General features: G+C 41.3%; 1 protein-coding gene across 1 annotated transcript; it reads right to left on the reverse strand.

Annotated features, from left to right (window-relative positions):
* Nucleotides 1-9,954: 9,954 nt before the first annotated feature.
* On the reverse strand, nt 9,955-19,177 carry LOC143726098 (uncharacterized). The gene is made up of 2 exons (XM_077219104.1): nt 17,665-19,177; nt 9,955-11,402 (listed from the first exon to the last, which is right to left on the reverse strand). Exons 1-2 carry the CDS (start codon nt 18,101-18,103, stop codon nt 11,191-11,193), a joined length of 651 nt encoding a protein of 216 aa, XP_077075219.1. The 5' UTR covers nt 18,104-19,177; the 3' UTR covers nt 9,955-11,190.
* Between the last annotated feature and the right edge of the window lie 4,173 nt (nt 19,178-23,350).

Raw genomic sequence — 23,350 nt, forward strand, 5'->3', positions numbered from 1 at the left:
ATAAGTTTAGTAATAAGTTATAAGTTTAGTTATAAGTTAGTTAGACTATAAGTTATTATATAAGTTATCGAATAAGTTATCTTCGTAAAAGTTTTAAAAAAAATTTTCAAGGTAAAAATGAACGTATGAACGAAAAAATATGAACGAAAAAAGATTCATCTTCTCGAGATATTGAAGCCAAAAAAAAAATCCTTAATTTTTGTATCCATTGCCAACGCAGTGCAGCAGCTAGCAGACCTAGAGCAGACTGTCTAGCGTGCTCATAGGCTGCCCTGCGGGAACTGCAGCAGCCTACCACTGAGCCCGACGTGATGTCACGTTCAATGAAGGGCGCTCGCGCCTTCACAGTGTCAAAGCCTGCCAGAATGGGCGTTGCTTAGCGTATATAAGCAGGGCTTGTAGGCTGTATTCTCTGGTTTTCATCGACTGAAGCGAAAAACGCTCGTGGCGCAAGCACGGCAGGTTACGCAATACTCGTTCCCTCTTCTAGAGAGAACTGAGGTTACGTTAGGCAACCAATACGTTCTCTTACGAGAGGTTCGCTCGTATTGCGTAAGTTAGCTCACGCTACGGGAACCCTTTGTCAACGCCGTGCGCGCCAAGCATCCACAATGAGTCCCAGGGCTTTCCGGGGAACCCAAATAAGTGGGAAATAAGGTGGCCAGCAACACTGGCCAGCACTTGTACATAAGCACTCATAGGGAATACAGAGCGGTGTCGCCAGTCTATATAGCACATACCCAATAGTTCAGCTCAACCAGAAGAGCTAGTATAAGTGAGAGTAGCCTGCGCACGAACATCTGTGGACAGAACGGCCATCTCACTTAAACTGACAGGTTTTGCCTGCAGAGCGGGAACTTCTAGGTTATAAAACCTGACAAAGGTGGACGGGTAGGCCCAGCCCGCCGCCACACATATGTCGTGAATATAAATTCCGCTGGATCATGCCCACGAAGAGGCCAAGCCTCTGGTGGAATGAGCCCTGATGCCCAGGGGGCATTGCAGACCTGTCGACGCGTAAGCGGCTGCTATAGACATAACCGTGTCTAGGTTTGAGGATGACTTTTGAGTCATTTGGCCGGAACTCGAGACATGCGGCGCTGACAGACAGCGCGTGTAAGTCCCCCACACGTTTCACTGATGACAGTGCTGTCAGGAAAATGGTTTTGAGTGATAGGTACTTTAACTCCACGGAGTCTAGTGGTTCAAAGGGGAAAGCTTTCAGGGCCTCGAGGACCAATGAAAGATCCCACATAGGAACCGACGGGGGGCGCGGAGGGTTCATCTTTTCTGGCTCCTCTGAGGAAGCGGATGACAAGCTCATTTTTCCCTAGCGACCGGCCGCGCGTCGACTCAGCGAACACTGCAACGGCCGCCACATAGACTTTGAGCGTGGATGGGGACCTCTCCTTATCCAACAGCTCTTGGAGGAAACTGAGCAGCCGCGAGACCCCACACGTCCGTGGGTCCAGGTTTTTGTCAGTGCACCATTTGGAGAAGACTGACCATTTAGACGTATAAAGCTTGGGGCAGTCATGGCCTAATGGTTGGTGAGTTGGACTGGTGACCCAAAGGTTGCTGGTTCGATTCCATTACCGGGAGGAAATGACTGAGGTGCCCTTGAGCAAGGCACCTAACCCCCAAGTGCTCCCCGGGCGCCTCACAGGCTGCCCGCTGCTCCGGGTGGGTGTTTCAACATTTGCAGTGTGTGTGTTCACTACTCTGCTCCTAATGTGTGTGCACTAACTTGGATGGGTTAAATGCAGAGGTCAAATTCCAAGTATGGGTAACCATACTTGGCCATCATGTGTCACTTTTTCTAGTAGAGGGAGCTCTAGACTGCGTGATCGTGTTCATCACTCCTTCTGGGAGGGCAACGGGTACCCGTTGATTACCCATGCGTGCAGAGACCAGCGCTCTGGATGGGGATGCCAGATCGAGCCGCAAGCTTGTGAGGGCAGATCTGTTCTCACCGGAATCGGCCACAGGGCTGTCAGTGACAGCTGCGTCAGCTCCGGGAACCAAATCTGATTCTCCCAACGCGGGGCTATGAGGAGCACCGAGTGGCGCCTTTCCCTGATCCTCTTGATTACCTGCGGTAGCAGAGAGATCGGAGGGAAGGCATACAGAGGGCGGCTGGGCCAGACTTGGGCCAGCGCGTCCTCGTTCTTCGAAAAGAACATTGGGCAGTGAGCGTTGTCTTTTGACGCAAATAGGTCGACTTCCGCTTTGCCGAACAGGCGCTATAATTTCTGGACCGTTTGGGGGTGCAGGCACCATTCCCCTGGGGGAACGTTGTCCCTGGAGAGTTTGTCTGGGCCGTCATTCAGGTGGCCTGGCACATGTGCAGCTCTCAGCGAGCGCGGGTGATGCTGAGACCATGTGAGGAAGCGCTCTGTCAGATCACAGAGGTTACTGGATCTGACGCCGCCCTGACGGTTCACGTAGGAAACCACTGACATGTTGTCTGATCAGACTAGAACATGGTGGTTCTGTATGAGCGGGAGGAAGCGATTCAGCACGTTCTCGACCGCTAACATTTCCAGACAGTTTATGTGAAGGAGCTTCTCCTGGTCTGACAACAGGCCAAAGACCGGTCTGCCCTCGAAGAGCGCACCCCAACCTGAGTTGGACGCATCTGTCGAGATGAGCTTTCAGTACGAGACCGCTCCCATCATCACATCCCGCTGATACCAGCCAGCTGTTAACCAGGGCTGCAGAGCCGTAATACAGGTCTGAGTCACTCTGATTCGTTCGCAGCCAGCAGCCCAAGCTCGATGAGACGCACGAGCATTGAGCCAGCGTTGAAGCGGGCGCTTGCGCAGTAAGCCCAGCTGAAGCACTGCTGCAGCTGAGGCCATACAGCCCAGCATCCTCTGTAATGTCTTCAGAGGAATGATGCTGCCCTTCTGGAAAGACGCGGCTAGGTGTCGAACACGGCGGCGCGCTTTGTGGATAAACGAGCCGTCATGGCCACAGAGTCCAGTTCTATTCCTAGAAAGGAAATTGACTGACTGGGTAGTAATGAGCTCTTGGTCCAGTTGACCGTGAGACCCAAGCTCTCAATGTGACCGAGGAGCACAGTTCTGTGAGATAGCAGTTCTGTCTCTGTCTGTGCCAAATCAGCCAGTCGTCCAGATAGTTCATAATTCGCAAACCCTGATTTCTCAAGGGGGCGAGAGCTGCGTCCATGCACTTCGTAAATGTACGGGGTGCCAGGGACAGGCCGGACGACAGGACGGAGTCTTGATAAACCTGACCGTCGAAGGCGAATCTCAAGAATGGCCTGTGACGGGGTGTAATTTTTTGGAATGTTTGGTTCAGGAAATGTGCTACCAGGATGGTGTGTCCATTAAAACACAGAAGTCCAGTACTCAGTCCATAATCATTTATTGCAACAGATGAATCAGGCCACAAAGTAGAATTGAACTCAGATATAGAGTTGTATGTTTATTGTCAGGAACACATCAACTCTTCAAAGGCTCTCATTAAGAGAGAAAGAAAGGACAGTCTGTTTCCATTGCATATGACACACCAAACAATAGTACCTTATCACTCATTAAGTGCATCTGAGGAGACTTAGCTCCTCCCATGACTGGCTATGTCATGTGATCCATAGGAATTCTCAACAGCCGCCCCCAAATGTGTAAACATTTGAACCTAGAGAATTCTGTCAATTATTAATTCAAGTCATCTGAAAACTTAGTAAGGACCACCAGACGGCCGACTGGGCGTATATAGCGTTTCCCTTCAATGAGAACCTCCACAACCCTTATCCTGCCATCAGGACTTGGCAAGACCTTTGTGACAGTTCCTATAAGCCAGAGTCCCCGTGGAAGCTGCGGGTCGACGACCATAACTCCAGCATCACATGAAATCGAATTTCCCTCCTGCATCCACTTCTGACGACTTTGAAAGGAAGGAAGATAATCTCTGATAAAACTTGACCAGAATCTATCAGATAGAACTTGACTATGCCTCCACTTTCTACGTGAAAGTATTTCAGAATCAGCATACATTACTTGAGGCAAGGAAGCATCTAGCCGCCCCATCAACAGTATATTAGGAGTTATGGGATCAGGATCCGATAAATTAGATGTCACATTTCCAAGAGGTTTAGAGTTCAACATCTCTTCCACTTCTACCAGCACTGTATATAAGACTTCTGCAGAAAGCCCCTGGGTACCCAATGTCACCCGTAAACCTGCCTTAATGGATCTGACCGTTCTCTCCCAGCATCCTCCAAAATGCGGAGAATATGGAGGGATAAATTTTAATTGAATCTGGTGCTGAGAAAGCAGTTCTTGAAGGGCAGGGCTGAGTTGATTGAATGCTTCTCTGAGCTCTCGCTCTCCTCCCCGGAAATTAGTTCCTTGGTCTGATATAAGTTCATAGGGTCGAACTCTGCGAGCTACGAAACGCCGGAGTGTCAATAGGAAACTGTCTGTATCTAAACCAGATAACAGCTCAAGATGCACACATCTTGTTGTCTGACATTTGAAAAGAAGACCACATCGTTTCTCATGTCTGCGGCCTACACTGATATTAAAGGGGCCAAAGCAGTCCATTCCAGTTGATCAAAATGGGGGCTTGTAGAGGCGGAGTCGAGAGGGATAAGATCAGCCATCCTCGGGACTGAAGGAGAGCCTTTCCATCTTTTACATTCACGACATAATCGTTGAACCGATTTTACAGCTTGTCGTCCACGTAGAACCCAATACTTTCTACGAAGTTGGGCAAAGACTGTTTGTGGTCCTGGGTGACAGAGTTGAATCAAGATCTGCAATCAGAAGCTTAGTTATAGGATTCTTAGGGTCCAAAACAATGGGATGGATAGCTTCCCTCTCCAAGTCCTCGCTCTGCCGAAGGCGACCTCCCACTCTTATGAGATCGGTCACAGGGTCCCACTCAGGTGCCAATTCAACAAGTCTACTGTGTGCTGAAACACCTTGATTTAGTTGGAGTAACTTGCTCTCCTCAGGAAAATCCTCCTCCTGTGCCTGACGAAGGAGTAACAGCTCTGCTTGATTCTGACTGAGCTTGTTCTCTGGCACTTGATCAGGAGAAAAATTCTCTATGGTATCAGCAATCAACTCTGACCACGTGTTAAATTAGACAGGGTCGACTTTGGAAAGGCTTGGTAAAATTTGTGTCTGGCAACAAAACACAGGTTTTCTCATTTCTAGTGATACTTCATCAGGAGAAGTGATTGGATACTTCGGCCATTGATGAGGTGGTAAGGCAAGGAAAGGAGTTCCTCGAAACCAACGACTAGTAGGAGATAGCTCTGTCAACTTCTTTCCTCTGGTAATTTCATTGGCCGGATTGTTTCCAGTGTCCACATATCTCCATTGTTCTGGTGTAGTATAATCTAAAATCTCAGTTATCCGATTAGCTACGAATATCTTATACCGACAAGATTCAGAGCAGATCCATGTCAGAACTGTGGTTGAATCAGTCCAGAGTGTCACTTTATGGAGGGGCACAGAAAGTTCCTTCACTAGGAGATTTGCCAGTTGAGATCCGGCTAGAGCCGCACATAGTTCTAGACGTGGGATGGCAGTGATCTTCTTTGGGGATACTCTAGATCGAGCCATAACAAATGAGGTGACAACTTCATTCCCATTTGAAAGATGAAGGTAGGATACGGCTCCATAAGCCCGCTCTGATGCGCCACAAAATACATGCAGTTCTCTCCTCTCTTCACCTGATCCTACTGATCCATACCACCGAGGAACTTGGATCTTGCTCAAGCCAGATAGCTCCTCTTCCCAAGCCATCCAGCTTCTCTTAATGCCTTCAGGAATATCTGGATCATCCCATCCACGCCCAGGTTTGATCCACAACTGCTGGAGCATGATCTTAGCACGTGTAGTGAAGGGAATAATAAACCCCAACGGGTCATATTGTCGAGCAAGGATGCGATACAGAATCCGCAAAGTCAGGGTCTGGTATTCCACAGGTCGGTGCTTATACGCCAAAGTATCCTGTAAACAGTGCCAGCTCATACCGAGTGTGCCCTCACATGGATCATTACAATCATGGCTCAGCCATAAGTCGGTCTGCAGGGAACGTGCTTCTTCTGGTAAGTGGTCAACAACGGAGGCATAATTACTACTCCATTGTCTGATCTCAAAGCCTCCTTCACTCAGTGCAGAACGTAGTTTCATGATCATCTCCTTTGAGTCGTCAATAGTACGCAAACTTTGCAAGCAATTATCGACATAGAATGAAGGACTGAATCTTGAACTTCTGGATAGGTAATTGAGATTCTTTTTGCATGTCTTTGAAGAGTATAAATGGCACAGCAGGGACTTGATGTAGTACCAAATGGTAAAACTTGCCATTCATACACCTCAACTGGGGCATCTCTGGTCATATTTCTCCACAGAAACCGTAACAATGGCCTATCCGAAGGTAGTAATCGAACTTGATGAAACATGGCCCGGATATCGCCACTGACTGCCACTTTATGTTCTCTGAAACGGAGAAGGACTCCGAGAAGAGAAGAACCCAAGGTAGGGCCAGATAACAAATAGGAATTCAGGCTTTCACCGTTAAATTGATAGGAACAATCAAATACTAAACGGTGTTTCCCATTATGTTCAACTAGATGATGGGGTACATACCAAGATTCATCAGTGAAAGCCATTGCCTTTGGGTTCAGCTTCTTCACATAGCCAGATTCCACTAGCTTTTGAATCTCCTCCTCATATATTGCTGCACGCACTGGATTCTTTGCAATCTGGCGTTCTGTGCGACGCAATGCTGGCATTATTGATTGCTGCAGAGCATTCAATCTGGGTGCATGTTTGGCTCGAAGTAAAGGAGTGGCATATCTTACAACACCATTCATTTCTAGGCATTCTGTTCTCTGCTCCAAACACTCCAGAGCGTATTGGTCTTGCTTTGACCGAAAAACTGCCTTTGATGTCTGATGATACGGAAGAACATCGACTTGCCACAATCTTTCTACACCCCTCTGTAACCGATCTTCGATGGAAGTTGCCAAGAAGTGGCACTGAGAGATAGAATCAGTCTCGGAAATCAAGGAAGTGGGACCCTGCAATACCCATCCTAGACGAGTATGTAGTGCAATAGGACTTCCAGGAGGACCAAATGTTACTCGTTCCGTAGAGCATAGCAAATGAGGATGATCTGCAAGACTTACACATAACTTTGACGTCCCGATCGCTTTGGATGGGGAGCGTTTTATGATAGCCCTGAGACGCGCGCAAGGCGCTTTGGGCAAAGTGTTTATTAGTAAGCGTGAGCGCTTGTGAGCGGGCACGAAACTTACATACATATTTAACGTCCCGATCGCTTGGATGGGGATCGTTTTATGATAACTCTGTGACGCGCGCTGCGCTTTGAGCAGAGTGTTCATAAGTAAGCGTGAGCAGGCACGAGACTTACAGTTATATGTGACGCCGTGATGGGCGGCGTTTTGTGACAACTCTGGAATGCGCGGGCAGCGCTTGGGGAGAGATGTGTGTTAGTAAGCGTGAACGCTCATGGGCGGGCACAGGACTTACGTTTATATTCTGACTGATATGAGTTTTAATGGCCGTGTGAAAGAGTGGGCAGAAAGTAGGCGTGGGCACGGACTCGTGGACACATTTCCTACGTTTAACACTTGAGCGGCTATTTACCGCTTTATGGGAGTGGGCTCTTTGAGTGACACGGAAAGTGTTGTGCTTGTGTGTAGGGGTGAACACTGAGGTGTGGGCACCTTTTCTATACCAAAAACACCATCGGCGAGAGCCGGATCTGAATACGGCAGCTCGCTGAGGAGAGACGCATAATTTTTATCTGCTGCAGGAGCCGGGATCGAACTCTGGCGTGAAAGCTGTGGATTTCGCCACTGAGCCACAGGGGGGAATGACATCAGCTTCAGCGGCGTTTTTTTGCAGGCGTGCGTGTTATATAACAGGCTCATGATGCAATATTGACATTACCAGCCTCTCGAATTAAGAGGAGCTGAGAAATGTTTGCGAAATGGGGGATAGTCCGGCCTCGGCGGGACTAACACATTCTTTCCTTACTTCGCCGGTGACGCATGCGGGATGGGATAGCTTTCTTGTAACGTAAAGAAAGCTAGCCACGATTAGAACAGCTGTCAGCGGCGCATCCTCATCCATATCAAGCACCTCGTCCCCTGAGGCGGCGGCAGCGTGGGCGGGAGCCGACGGGGTGGAGAGATAGATGCTCGAGGGAGTCATTCCGGCGAGCGTTTGCATCAGAAACGACGGCAGTGCAGCTCGTGAGCGACAGCTGCGCGTCTGTGAGGGGAGGCGGGAAAGGCGAGAGCGAGGCTCGAGGAAGGGAGTCCGGCGAGTGCGTCGCTGTGGGCACCGGCTCTGGCGGCCTTTGAGAACGGCGCATCTTTGCGCAGTCCTGCAAAGGGCGGAGTGACAGCTTGAGGGTTGAACACTTCGAGCCGAGCCCGCAGGGTCGACATCGAAAGTGCGTCGCTGAGCTCACAAACCCCCGAGAGGGCAGAGCTGCGTGTTCCTGGCACAGGCAGAGAGCGCAGATCACATGGCGGTCTCCGTCGCTGAGCGGAGCTCTGCACGAGCCGCAGGAAGTGCAAGGCATCTTGAAAAAGAGTCTCGCTGCTCTTTTAGACAGTAAGTTTAGCAAGAAAGGATACATCGCCGGACAGCGTAGCTCGCACTGATGGCTGAAGGTGGCGAAGACGGCCAGCTTCTTCAGGCGCTGTCCTAAGCTGGCTTGTCGCTTTCTCGACGGCGGCGGCTTCTGTCTAGATCCAGCGATGCGGAGAGCTTCGCTGAAGAGATAAAAATCAGAGAATACAGCCTACGAGCCCTGCTTATATACGCTAAGCCACGGCCATTCTGGCGGGCTTTGACACTGTGAAGGTGCGAGCGCCCTTCATTGGACGTGACGTCACGTCGGGCTCAGTGGTAGGCTGCTGCAGTTCCCGCAGGGCAGCCTATGAGCACGCTAGACAGCCTGCTCTAGGTCTGCTAGCTGCTGCACTGCGTTGACAATGGATACAAAAATTAAGGATAATTTTTTTGGCTTCAATATCTCGAGAAGATGAATCTTTTCCGTAGCGTAAGCTAACTTACGCAATACGAGAGAACCTCTCCTAAGAGAACAAGTTAATTTAAGTAATTTTACACAAATTCATCAAATAACTAAACCTGACCAGACTAATGTGTTTAATTCATTTTAGTATGAAAGACCACAGGCTATAGCCTAGTATGGGGCTACATTTTTAAGCATGCACAGCGAAGGGCCGTTTATATAGAAATGTAATTTTTAGTTTTCATGAATGTGAAAAGAAAAGTGATATTTATTTTATAACATTATTTTTCTGTTATCTAAATATCACATTCACAAATGTAAATTTTCTAAATGCAATCCTCTATTTTTAATATTTAAACTTGAAATGAAAATGTATTTTGAATCTATTGAGCTCTCTAAAAACTTAAAAGCTATAAGAACAGCGGATTTAGGATTTGGCGCTTAATCTGGACTGAAAGAGTGAAGGAACTTAATCTGGATTGAAAGACTGAAGGATTCTGGAGTATTGTTGTATTATGTTATGACAATGACGATAATTGTTGTTAGTGGGGTTTTTTCCCCCGTATCTTTTCTTCAACCATTTAATAATAATTTTTTTTAACATTTATTTATTTATTAATTTTTATTTAACATTTATAATATTATACTAAAATATAATTTTTTGACAATTATAATAAATATTAATAATATAATAACATTTCAATAATTAACCTTTGCACGTTCCTTAAATCATTTGTGCTAAAGACTTATTTGTTTTCCTGCTAGCATTGGATCACTGAAAAAGGATCCATTAATAACATTTTCATATATTTTTTAATGACAATTTAAAAAGAAAATGTGTCATGATTTGTTTTGGAGCATAAAAAAGTATGTAAAAAATGAATGTCAAGTTGTTTTAGATAAATTTGACATAATGTCACATTTATTAAGGTGACTTTTGTGACATTTGTGTAAAATGACATGACATGAGACACAGGAAAAACATATTTTGTGTTTTTCTACAACTTTCGTAACGTATTATTGTTACATTGTATGACTGGACACATGGATCACAGAACAATTTTTGAATTTTCTTTCTTTTTTTTTTTGAATACTTGAGAAAACAATTACAATTTGGCACCAAAGGTGAAAACAGGTTGATGTGGTAACCAGGAAAATTGCCTAGAGTTATTTTTTTCACCTTTACTGAAAATGTATGAAAGAGGGAACAGCAGAAGTGGACGAAGCCTTTAGTCTAATGTCTCAATCTTATTTCTGAATGATAATTATTATTATTATTTTTTGCCAGTTTGAAACAGTTATCCCCTTTTTATGACTTTGAAAATCTATTTAAAAATGTGATGCTCATATCTGAAGCTTCGTTAAGATGGTCTGAAATTATAGCCCTTAGTTGTAAAGTAAACAGAGTTATTAATCTTTTTAGATCATCTGTCAATGTATAAAACCATTTATAAGTGTATTTAACTGCTGTATTTAACATCTAATATTTTCAGTGAGAAGTGTTTGTGTATAGTGTCTCACTCCATTATAAAACAAACATTTTTAGTAACACTGCTAGATGAAAATAAAACACATCTGCAGTATTGTTTCGCCATTCATGATCTTTTGTTTTTTATATCTGTATATCTAAACCATCAATCCATAGTGAGCAGATCTCTAAGTATTTCTGTTTCTAAGCAGCATTATCAATTATAGAAAACCTGAAAGTGAGTAAAATGTAAGTATTCGCAAATACCATAACGCAGCCCAAAGTACTCAGCCATAAATATCTGCAAAAAGTGGGAAAATCAAACCAAGGTGGGTTGTGGGTAGAGTAAGAAATGGACAACAGCAGAAGACTATTCTAGATTCACAGTGCATGTCTCCACAAAACAAGACAAAAAGACTGATATGAATTAAAAAGAAGAGTCACTCCTCTTTCTCGAGTTCAAATTCAGTTCACTCCGATAAAGAACATGTAATGTATTATGATTCCATTCCTTCTAAAGTCTCCCAGCGTCCTCAGTTTTCCTCATCATGACCACCAAAGGTCGTTTGACTTCACAGCACCGGCTCACAGATGCCGATTAAACTGAAGCAAACACGCTTTTTTCCTCATAATAAAGGGCTGAATCAATCCGTGGTTGTTTTTCTCGGTTAGGTTCCACTGTAAGCTTCACGAGGGAGCTGCGAGGTCTCATCGATGGTGACCACCAGTTCTTCCGGTTTGATGGTGTTCTGGGAGTCGGAGTGATTGTACACGATGTCCACTGGACGAGAGAGTTGGCTCATTTCATTCACGCTGCTGCTGATGCAGTTCACCTCACTCTTGCTCCTGCGGTCGTCTGAACGAGGCCCGAACACCCACTCTGATGAGAGACACAGATTACAGATGATTATCAGTCAAAGGATCCACTGCATGAGAGGACATCACTCTTAAAAAATAAAGGTGCTTTATTGCCATTGATGGTTCCACGAACAACCTTTAACATCCACGGGACCTTTCCATTCCACAAAATGTTCTTAACAGAGGAAAAAGCTTCTTCAGTTTATTAAAATGTCCTTTTTAATGTTCTTTGCGGAACCAAAAAAAATGGCTCTTATATATGGCATCACAGCAAAAACAGTTTTGGAACCTTTATTTTTAAGAGTTTGATAGACACTCAAAAAATGTATCTGGATACATAATAATGCACATTAAATTTCCCTCCACTTGGATTACACAGTTTTAATATAAACTAATAAAGTTAATGTGATACATATTTGTCAGTCAGACATAAAACGAAACAGGTAAGATTTCTTTAATACTATAGTACGAATAAACTGAATGTGTCTCAAATACACAATGAACAGGTTTGTATATTTTTCATCAATCAATCCAATCTGTTTCATTTTCATGCATTTGAACTGTGTATTGCTTGTTGAACAGCAAGCCATACTTAATCCAAGTTTGTTTTCACTGTTTTCACATTGAACAGATTTGTGCTGATTCCAAGCTATTTAAATAAATTAATTTAGAAAATATTTTTAGAAATATTTAAAATGATTTTTTTTTTTATCTGACAAATGAAATCCTTGACAGATATGCATCACATTAAGCTTATAATAGTTTGCTTGTGTTTCCATCCAAAATAATTGACATTTTATTTGCAATTCAAAAACACAGATCTTAAATTTAGGCTTAAACTTTTTTTGGTTCATAAAAACAAACGGTTACTGTCCTGGAGTCTGACTGGCCAATAAATCATTCCAGCCAGGCTAAAAGACATATACAGTAACATTACTGTTTTACGGCTGTATCACAGTGCAGCAAAATTTAATAATATTTTTAATGTTGCAATTTGTTAGTATAAATTAAGAAAACCTAATTTTCCACCCAAAATATGCTCACATTTGTAGAATATAGTGATTCTCAAGTGCGATTTGGGACCCATCCCTTGCGATGTAAAGGCCCTTTCACACCAAAATTGCTATGAATAAGCCTTAGGCTCAAGCAAATGCAAATTCAGTCCTGTACAGTACAGAAGCTTCTGCTTCATCCCGCTCCTTTTCAAACATATTGTAATTATTGTTATAATAATACTTTATATTGCTTTTTTTCTTTCGGTAAGTTGCAACATACTTATTGTACTTTTTATATTTTAATTCATTTTATTTTTGTTGTTTGAAATAAAATAAATAAATTAAAAATAAATAAGTAAATACAGTAGAGTACAAAATACAAACTTTCAGGTGTGCTGCTGTTCTGGATTACAGAAGAACAGGACGCAGGAGAAGAAAGTTCAATGCTGTGTTTCGAAACCGCCCCCTATCCTCATTCATTATTCCTAACATTACTCCAGTAATAGAGCTCACTTCTGGGAGTGAATGAGGAGGACGAGTGAGTGGATTTCGGCTTTTGCATAGTTTGTGCTGTTTAATAATTATTTTAAACTTAGGAAAATAGCATGTAAAAAAACTTAAATTAAGTTAAATAGGATAACTGATTATAAAAAGGATTTAAAAAAGGATTTTATACCTTATGATATTACACTGTACCCACATTGGACCAGCTGTATGGATAATGGATATATGGATGGTTCAGCTGCAGATGCCATCTTCAGGCGAAACGTGGAAAATTCATTCCCGAGACTCACAGTGCATTATGGGTATTCTCTAGCCTTTGAGCGTACATTGGTTGTACAGTCGTTATTGTGGTGCATTGTGGGATTGAATGAGTGTAGCTACTTGATAACGTCCACTATGGTTCCAGACAACACTTCAAATGGCCGTCCCCTCAAATAGTGCCCTATTTAAGAGTAAATTCCGACATAGTCCAACACTCTTCAGCCAAAAAAAAAGAAAAAAGAAACACAAATGTGATGTTTATCTGAAGTAATTCATTTTTGCTTATTAGTAGTTGAATTGGATTATCGACGATCAGCAGCAAGCATTCCATTGGTTAATAAAGTGATATTAAATGCATAAAGTATATTTATGCTATTTCACATATTTAATTAATTACTTTAGCTTTGTGTAATATTCTCAGTATGCTTCTGTTTATGAGGAATACTGTTTTTGTGCAAGTGAGATGAGTAAATTCATGTTGTTCACATTAGTCTAGAACAACAAAAACCATCATGTTCACACACAATGCCTCGGAACTTACTCACGATTTCTCTCAACTTGTGTAACTTAATTGAAAAAATAACTCAGATATTTTGGTCTAAATTTAAAAGTAATGCTTTACAAGTTACTTAAAAAGTTACTTGTAATATCCTGTGCAGAATGTTGTTTTAGACAACAAAAGACCTTGGGGAAATATGCAAATACAAATATGAAGGAGTGAGGATTGTCAGGACAATGACAATAAATGCTTTATTTTTTATACCTTTTTATTCAAGGCTTATTCAGTATAACATTTTTGGCACAAACAATATAAAATCTGTATGTTCTTTGTGCCAAAAATGTAAACTGAATGTTATTATTCAGTATATTTTTTAAACGTTACGATGGCAAAAATGTCTTCAGGTATCCAAATATTTTTTTAAAGAAAATTTGTTATTGGAATATTGTATATAAATTGGTCACCTTCTGAACAATTTTAAAAACTGACCTTGCATTCCAACACACACACACACACACACACACACACACACACACACACACACACACACACACACACACACACACACACACACACACACACACACACACACACACACACACACACACACACACATTCAATTATTGAATACTTTGTGGCCATTATGAAGTTTTTCATCCCTTTCAACTTTTCATGTTTTTCAACTTGCTGTGAATAGGCCTTTATTCTTTCATTATCCACACTGATTCATACCTAGTTTAATTACTAGACAAATAGAATAACTTCTCTCCAGAATAGGGGGAAAAATAGTATTTTTGTCACAACAAATGTATACTTTAAATGGAACTTTCATGATTCAAAGTTCTGATTCTAAAATACTCATAATACACAGAAAGCTTTCCTGAAGTCTGAATTCATCTATTGAGTCAATTTTGACCAAACAATGTGAAACTATTTGAAAATGGTCTGGAGACAGATTCAGTCAGAAAACTGTGACAGAAAGCACAAGACATAGAGAAGCAGTAAACAGCCTCTGGAAGCAGAAGTGATATGTTAAACCATGATATGTAATATTCTGTACTGACAGAGGTGGAGATAAACATGAATATTCATATTCACTGCACTCAGTGACAAGCCATTAATGCCATGTACATTTTGTCTAACACAAACGAGGCATGCACACTTTCACAGACACATTATACATACATTACACATGTTATTATTCAAGGACATAAACTAAGTTATAAAAAGCCGACTTGATTAACAGGTCTGATTTCAATAATTTAATGAAAAGCATGATGGAAAACGAAAAATATGTGCAGGCTTCTTTATGAAAAAGAAACCGAGAACCTCACAAAAAACAAGAACATGTCCGTGTCATATTTCCCAATTCATGAAAACAAAATTGATATTCCACTTAGGAAGCAACAACAGCTTCTTTGTGTAATGCAATACACACTATATATTGTATATGAGCCCCAGGCTGATGTCTGACTGCATTAATTAAATACCTTGCAGTTCACCTATTGATAATTAAAGGACTACACTGCTTGATTAATGATTCAAATAACTCATCCGGTCTGAATGCTCCATCAAACGGCACACTTTGTTCAGATCCATGACAGAAGCCTCCAGCCTGGCAGCGCTAAACGCATTCGCCTTTGACTTAGAAAGCATCCTGGAATTAAGATTAGCAGATAATACAGCAGAGTCAGACTGAAGGGTGCGAGTAAACAAAAGTGGCTGATAAGCAGAGACATGTGATGGCATGAAAACTTCCCACATACACATTTATGCCAATTAGGCTGAACTGCTTCAGTGAAAGAGGGAGAGGGAAAATAAGCATGGCAAAATAATCAGGGCATTAAAGGGATTTTTATAATTCCGTAGAAAGAACACATGCGGTAAGAGAACGGGCTCTTCTATACATTCTGCATGCCTGCATTCATTCATGTTGTTTTTTATATATTGGGGAGTTGCATTGACTTTTTATATGACAGGTTGAGTACTTTTTTTTAAAGACAATATTAGTGGTGCTTGCCATGCCAATGCAAAAGTCAATGCCACTGAGTTCTGGGTGATTTCTAGGGTGTTCATGGTGGATCGCCAGCTTTTTTTGCCAGACTTTATATTGTCCACCAAGAAAAAAAAATGCAACTCCTGTCGACACAAATGCACAGAACACATCTACAGGACATGCAGGATGAGAGCTCGCTTTTGGGGAAATCTCTTAGGTATTGTTGAGTGCTCATGTCCCCTCTCTGCTTCTTTGTGTGTGTGTGTGTGTGTGTGTGTGTGTGTGTGTGTGTGTGTGTGTGTGTGTGTGTGTGTGTGTGTGTGTGTGTGTGTGTGTGTGTGTGTGTGTGTGTGTGTGTGTGTGTGTGTGTGTGTGAAACTCGCCTGCTTCATCGCTTCAGGTAAACGTCAAGGTCTTTGAAAAAAACAGGAGTGAGGGACTGTAATTCCTTTTCACTCCCTTCCGGATACTCAATTCTGAGCTTTCAGGAATCAGCCGAGATGTTTGTGGAGATGAATGTAAATGTGTGAATGTACAAGAGAGGCGCATTTTGAGAGAGACTCTGTAATGTAAGAACTGATGCAGACAGTATGCACCATCAAGGACCTTGCAAACAAAATATCACGAGTCAATGAGCACTCACGTACATATGCGTAAATATCAAATATAATGGAGCATCCCCCAGAAAACACACTTCAGCAAAACTCATCATAACCCCTTATGAATGTGAATGCCGAAACACCAAAAACTCACAAAATCCCCAAAGCACACAAATACACACTTTCAGAAAACAATTTCATATGATATGAAAATGACTATAGTGCTATACAAAATGACTATAGTAGCCTACTGGTAAATGGCTACAATAAATGAGCTATACATGTATATGGTCAGGCTGATCTGTGGTCAGGCTGACCTGTTGGCTGCTTTTAGAGAGGTTTTACAGGAACACTCTCTGAACTTTGGCTAATGTTCTGACAATGTTCTTTCAATGTTATGAACGAACGTTCTTCCAGTAACATTAATAGAATGTTTGTTCAACTGGTATTTAGCACAAACCCCTTATTTATACATCATTCATGGAACTTTTTTTCTGAAACGTCTTAGTTCTTCTAACGAATACTTGTTTTAGAATGTTGAAGGATGACGAAATGGAATGTTAGCATAACCAAGAGAAACATTTTAAAACATTAAACATGTTTCAAACGTTCAGCAAACATTAAGAAATAACGTTTCTTTTTCTTAGGGCTGGGTCTCGATTCAAATGTTCCAATTCGATTCGATTTCGATTCTCGATTCGATTTTGATTCTAAATTCGATTTTCGATTCCCGATTCGACTCAATGTATATAGATTTAATACAAATCCTATATTTATAAAAAAAAGAACAGTGAACATACATTTACAAGTGGTTAATAAAAATAAATTAACCACAAACCTGTATATTAAACTCTTTTTATTTTAGGTACACTTGGGTACATTAAAACAGAACCCAACTCTATATTTCAAATGCATACAATGAATAGACAGGGCTTTGATGCAAGATGAAAAATTGATGCTTAAAATTGGGCAAGTCAGAACAGCCGTAGCCTATGCCTTAATCAAACAGGATCAAAATAAACATAAAATCTCACAGCATTAGCTGTAACATGGAGGCTGCAAGCTTATGAAAAGTGTAGGAAAACTAAAACTGGCTTTTGGGTGATAAATAAATAAATGTCGAAAAAAATCGATTCGAGGCCTTTGAGAATCGATTTTGAATCGACCACATTTAAAAGATTCATCGAAAAACCTACTTTTGCTGGTTTAGGCTGGAAAACCAACTTGAGACCTTAGTCTTGTTTTATTTTATTTTTTTATCAGCAGCAGTACAATGAACCAAACAGGTGTAAACAGAGTTGCATTTTTGTATTTCAGTGTTGAATATTTCTGATATCAATGCATACCCAAAACACACAAATACTTGCACAGTGTTTCGTCAGAGTGTTGTTTAGTTGATCACACAGTATGCATTTCCAGAATGCACTTACCCAAACACTCATGCACGAGATCCTTCACCAGGTGCCCCACGATTGCGTACGCCACGGCCACCACCACCAGCGCGGCCATGACCAGGTACAGCACCGCCTTGGGCAGCGGTATTGAGTCCCTCGGCGGCGTTCTGTAGTCCGTGTACTGCAGGTCACTCTCGGAGTACGAGTACTGAAAGACGTGCTCCGTCCCGGACGTGTGATTGGAGTCGAGCGGCGGGTGACTAGCGCTCATCCCGGTCATATCGGGCTCCAGAGCCGTCACCATGGTGCTCGTAACAGCCTCCACCCGATCCTGAACAAATCCCGCTGATTTATTCACAAGAGGCAAGATCTGAGAGAGAAAATAACTCCAGTCCTTGATGGCTGTGGTGTTGCATAAAAACATAATGCCTTTGGATGTTAGCCTATCACTTCTGGTGGAAGTGACCTCCGGCATCACCGGTGGATGTAGTCGCGCCAAACTCTTTCTGAAGTCTCGTAACGTTCAGTTTATCTAAATGAGGATATCAGTTTCCTCATGCATCAGTGCAACGTGGATTTTCCTGGTTTAATAAGAGACCGAACGTTAAAAATGATTGGTAAATAAATAAGAATGTCAAGAACATTCCCAAATTCAGTTGCGTTATTTCCACATAAACACGGCATTCGCTTGTTAAATTAGATGTTCTGTAAATGAAAATGCTGCAGTAAGAGCTTTGACTATAAATAATTAGTGCGCTATATTCTATTCAGAACATCCCCAAATTTAAAGAATTTCCACGTATAAGACCAAGACGATCGTTCTCGTCCACATAAAGTCGCAAGGAGCAATGTAATACGTCAAACACGTCGCACACAATCGAAACGTTTCCAAATGCAAGGACGTTCTCAGAGAAATATTTTCCCAAAGGATGTGTTCGATGATCATTCGAGTTTGTTTGCTCTGGAAAACATTTTGGTTTCCTCGTTTAATGAGGCAAAATGTAAGCAAATATTATTTAGTAAATGGAAATTGGTGCAGTATACGATATTTGAGGATAAATAATAAAACATTTCAGCGATTATATTAACTATTCGAAACATTTTCAAACATTTTGTTTTCCAAATAGCAACATATTTGCGATGATATCGCGTCCATAAAAAGTCGTTAAGAGTAATAAATATCCCTCAGCAGGCTGATATCGTAAATATCGTAAATAAAACACGACGTTTCTCCTTATATAGAAAGTATATACAAAAATTCCAAATTCATGTCCTTCTCCCAGCAAAGTGTTTCCGCGTAAACGAAATATTTGCGTTCATAAAAAGTCCTTAAGAGTAATGAATATCCCTCAGCAGTCTACACGTCAAACCGCTGACGAAACGATCAAACGCGTCAGCATTTCCCTCACGAGCTCCAAACACGCGAGTCAGTTTTGTATGCAGGTGGTGGCGGGATTCAAAGCGAGCGCGTTCAAGAGCGTAACGATGGTCGCCTTCAGCGTGTCTAACCCCGCGTTGACCTGGAAAGTGGTTTTGTACGGTTTCCCCATCCTTTTCCCCATACCTTCCTCTCAAGGTAGCCTATAAGGACGCCGCCGCCTGCACTGGGAGCGCGCGCAGATCAGTGCTGAAGGGAGCGCGCGCGGAGAAAAAAAGCGTCAAGGCTACTCGAAGGTATAGCTATAACTTTAACAAAAACACTTCAAACATAAGCTTTTGTATGACATACAATGGAACTTTCAAGAGGAAAAGAGACTGTCATTGCAGACTATTATGTTCGAGTCTTTTTTTAGTCTTTAACCATTTCAAGGTTAAAGGAGACTAGGCAACGTGAACAGAGGTATCACTTTAAAATGGGTCAGAAATGGTCTTAAATAATCACATTTATGAAATCACCATGACTAGCAGGGTAAAAATGTTGGCCCTGGGCCTGTGTACTGTGGCTAATATGTCACCTAACTACACTCATCTATAACTAGCCGTGCGCGCCAAAATCACATGTTCCATTTTTTCTGATCACTTCTCGAGATATACTCTCTAGCTCCTGATAAGAGATACAGAAATGAAGAGAACACATCCTTCGTGTGCTGAGTCTGACCCGTGCCTCACGACTCCAAGAGCAGAGAGACAGAGATACATATCTTAATGTGACCAACTTCGTTGACTGGACAACATGAACATAAGCATGTATATGTTGGTAACGCTTCATTTTACAGTCCGGTTTTCCATGTACATACTATGTACTTATTATAGTTATTACAATAACTGGGTAATAACTGGGTAATAACTAGGTACTAACCCTGAACCTACCCCTAAACCTACCCTTAACCCATGTACTTACCTTATATTACCCAGTACTTTCTAGGTAAGTACACTGTAAGTACTGTACTGTAAAATTAATTGTTTCCTATATGTTTACCCTACCTGAAACTCTCCCAATTACCTTACTTACAAAATTACCTTATACCTAAGATGTTTTGCTGGTTTAGTTTGCTGGTTTTAGAGGGGTTTTGGGCATCTGTCTCAGTTGTTCAGACTGGAAGACCACAGTAAAAGCTAGGCCTGGAAAGAAGACCAGCTGAACAAGCAAGATAATTAAGCCACATTAATGGAGCCACCAGAAATAATTAAATTCAATTATAAATTGGTTTAGTTAGCCTTCAGTGCCATCTGTACAGTGATTTTTCCCTACACAAGACACAAGACACAAGACCTCATTTGAACACTGAATGCCCATACATTCCAAGAGAAATTTGTCATGGATAGAGATTTAAGGCTTATTTTTAGAAACAATCCAGTTCATAAAAGAGTATTATTCTTACGAGTATGAATGAATATAGAGGTCGGGCTGTTCCACGTTTAGATTTTCAGTTACACTTTATTTTAATGTGTCCCTGTTAGAGTGTAATTAGTCATATTAATTAACTACATGTATTTACTATTGGGTTAGGGTAGGGTTAGGGTTGGTTTAGGGTTAGTTGCACATGATTATTTATTCCTAATTTATAGTTTTTGCTACAGTAAATATAACGTGTAACAAGGACACATTAAAATAAAGTGTTACCGAATATTAATATTTTAATACAAAATCCAGATTCCCGATGATTGATATCAGCAGGACTCAAACCTTCAATTCTTTGACCTAAAGTCAACCAGCATATTTATGACCATAAGACCATTATGCATGTATTGGTTTTAAATTTAGGCTGAGACATTTTTTTAGGTATTTATTTAGGCCATATGTTCAGCTACATGTGCTTGAAGAAAAGCTTACATTTGTTTGAGTAATCTAGTTTAGCACCAAATACTGTAATATAAATACTTGATTACAAAATTAGTTCTTACAGGTAGACTTAACATCTAAATTTCTTGTACCGTATTAATTTACTTATTTTATTTTTCAAATTTACTTTAAAAATTTATTTTCTTAAGTCAGACGTCCCTGACATATAAATTAAGGTTAAAGTCACCATGAAATCAAAACATTTTTACTGGAACATTGCAGCATTTATTATAAATGATTTATCCGTGCACATCATTCTTTCTTTCTTTTTCAAATTCATGTATCCTTGTAATCTTTAATCAAAATATCTTCCCCTCCCTCTTGCAGAGACATCTCTCCTCTGATAATGTGTTTACTGGCGTTTACTACCTACATTTGTTCTTGATTGAGAAGCTGTTTCATTTTGATATGTGTCACAATGAGGAAGAAAAGACTTTGACAAAGACTTTTGCGCCTCAACTATCATATATTTTAGCACAGCAGAAATGCTGTACTGACCACAGGAATTTTTGAATGATGTTGGAAACCATCCACCATTAGCTGAAGAGTTCACCGTCACTGACCCCCATGAGTCCCTCTTCAAATACAGTGCTAACCCCTTTCACTTTTCTCTGCATGAGGTCATCTCGTCTGCGCTTGTCAATTACCTCCTGTGATATTTTGCACACCTTTGTGTCCACTGGCCTCGCAGTCTCCCACTCTCTGATGGACTGGAGTCAATTAAGAGCATATCAGAGCTTTCAAGCAAGAAGAAGAAGAGGAAGCGACAGGAGTCAGTGACCTCACACAGCAAAGGGCTGAATCGGGTATAGGGTTTTGTCGTGGTGGAGGGAGGTGTGTGAGACTGAAGTCTGAGCAAGACGTGATGATAAATATAAATATCAAAAGACCATTTATTACAACTTTGCGCAAAGCAGCAATGCTCCATCTAAGAACCGTCTTCTTGTCTGCAGGTGAGATTAACATCCTACAGGGAAGAAAAATGTGCATATTTAGTTGTACCTATTGATTCGCTTATCACCATCAAGATATGTCTTTTAAATGAATTACTTTTGTTATTACTTTCCATTATTTCAGCAAGCAATGTTGATTGCATGCCACAACAAGTTTACAACAAACTCTTTTCCAACATACCCCAGGGAAAATGGTGTTAAAAAAGACAATTTTTTCCACTTCAATCTTGCCTTTGTTTGATTACCTAAAACAAAAGGGCACCGTCTGTATGATGTATATATAGGAATTTGCATTGTAACCTCATTAGTTACCAAATTGGAACAGTCTACATACTGTGGGCAGCATTTCCACAAGTCATTCAAATAGTGTTCAGCAGAGCTTTATCTTGTTGCTAAGATAACACAATATTTTAATATGCATTATGTATGTGTTCTTTGTTAATAATATATAAAAGCTTTTAAAGTTGTATTGTTTTAAATACAGTGGTCCGTAACACTGAAATCTCTGCAATGACGATATCCATTCTGTAATCTCTCAGATGTAAACATCTGCATTGCAAGAATAAAACACTCTCTCTCCCCCTTGCTATAAAGCAGTGAGCTACCACAGGGTAGATTAAAGGTTTCACATTTTCTCAGGGCTATCATTTTAAAGGCATGCACAGGGAAAATGGAGATATTCTGGGTGGATAATCTGAGCGGAATGGTTTATTTAAAAAACATTCTAATCCTCTCAAAAAGTGTGCTAATTTCAAGCGCTGCCATGTCATTGGTCTCCAAATGCGCACATACTAAATTGAGTTGGTTCACTCAGCATTGAAATGACTGGGCGTTTTGGCAGAGGAACAGTGGTAAACTTTAAATTGATGACCAATATCAAGTAATGAGCAGTTGCCAGGCCCAGACAGAATGCTCTGGGGTTTTTTTTAAGGAAATTCTGCTGTTTTCTGCAAATATAAAGATTTTTAACAGTTATCAAGGTTGAGCCAAAAACCTAGGTCTAGTTGGCAAAAGTAGGGTTTTTAAATAATCTCCAATATTTAATGAAAAATTCGATATGACAGTGGTAGAGGCAAAGTTGTTTAGAAAAGGGTCTGTATAGCCCCACAGACTGAGCCTGGGCATAAGTGTACTGAGTTTGGTGAAATCTCATTCCGTTCAAGAGGGATAGGCTTTTGGTAAAAGTGGCCACAGCCACTTCAAAAGTTTTGGCGTCCCTAAAAAAAAAATTTTTGGATAATTATTGACAATCAGACTCCAGAGAATATTTATGCACTGGTTTGGATCTGATTGGGCAAAAACCTAGGACTACTTTGCAAAAGTAGGTTTTTTCATAAAATACAAAATACCAGAACACTTCACCATTACATACTTTTGATCGCTGTAGCGCCACCATCAGGCCGATTGGGGAGAGCCTTGGTGATGTTAAAACCACAAAGTTTCTAGTCTCTATGACATACGGCTTGGTCTGCCCGATCACTTTTAG

The sequence above is a fragment of the Siphateles boraxobius genome, unplaced genomic scaffold (genome assembly GCF_051911475.1).
Source record: "Siphateles boraxobius isolate OS27281-9 unplaced genomic scaffold, OSU_SipBor_1 77, whole genome shotgun sequence".
Classification (NCBI taxonomy): domain Eukaryota; kingdom Metazoa; phylum Chordata; class Actinopteri; order Cypriniformes; family Leuciscidae; genus Siphateles; species Siphateles boraxobius.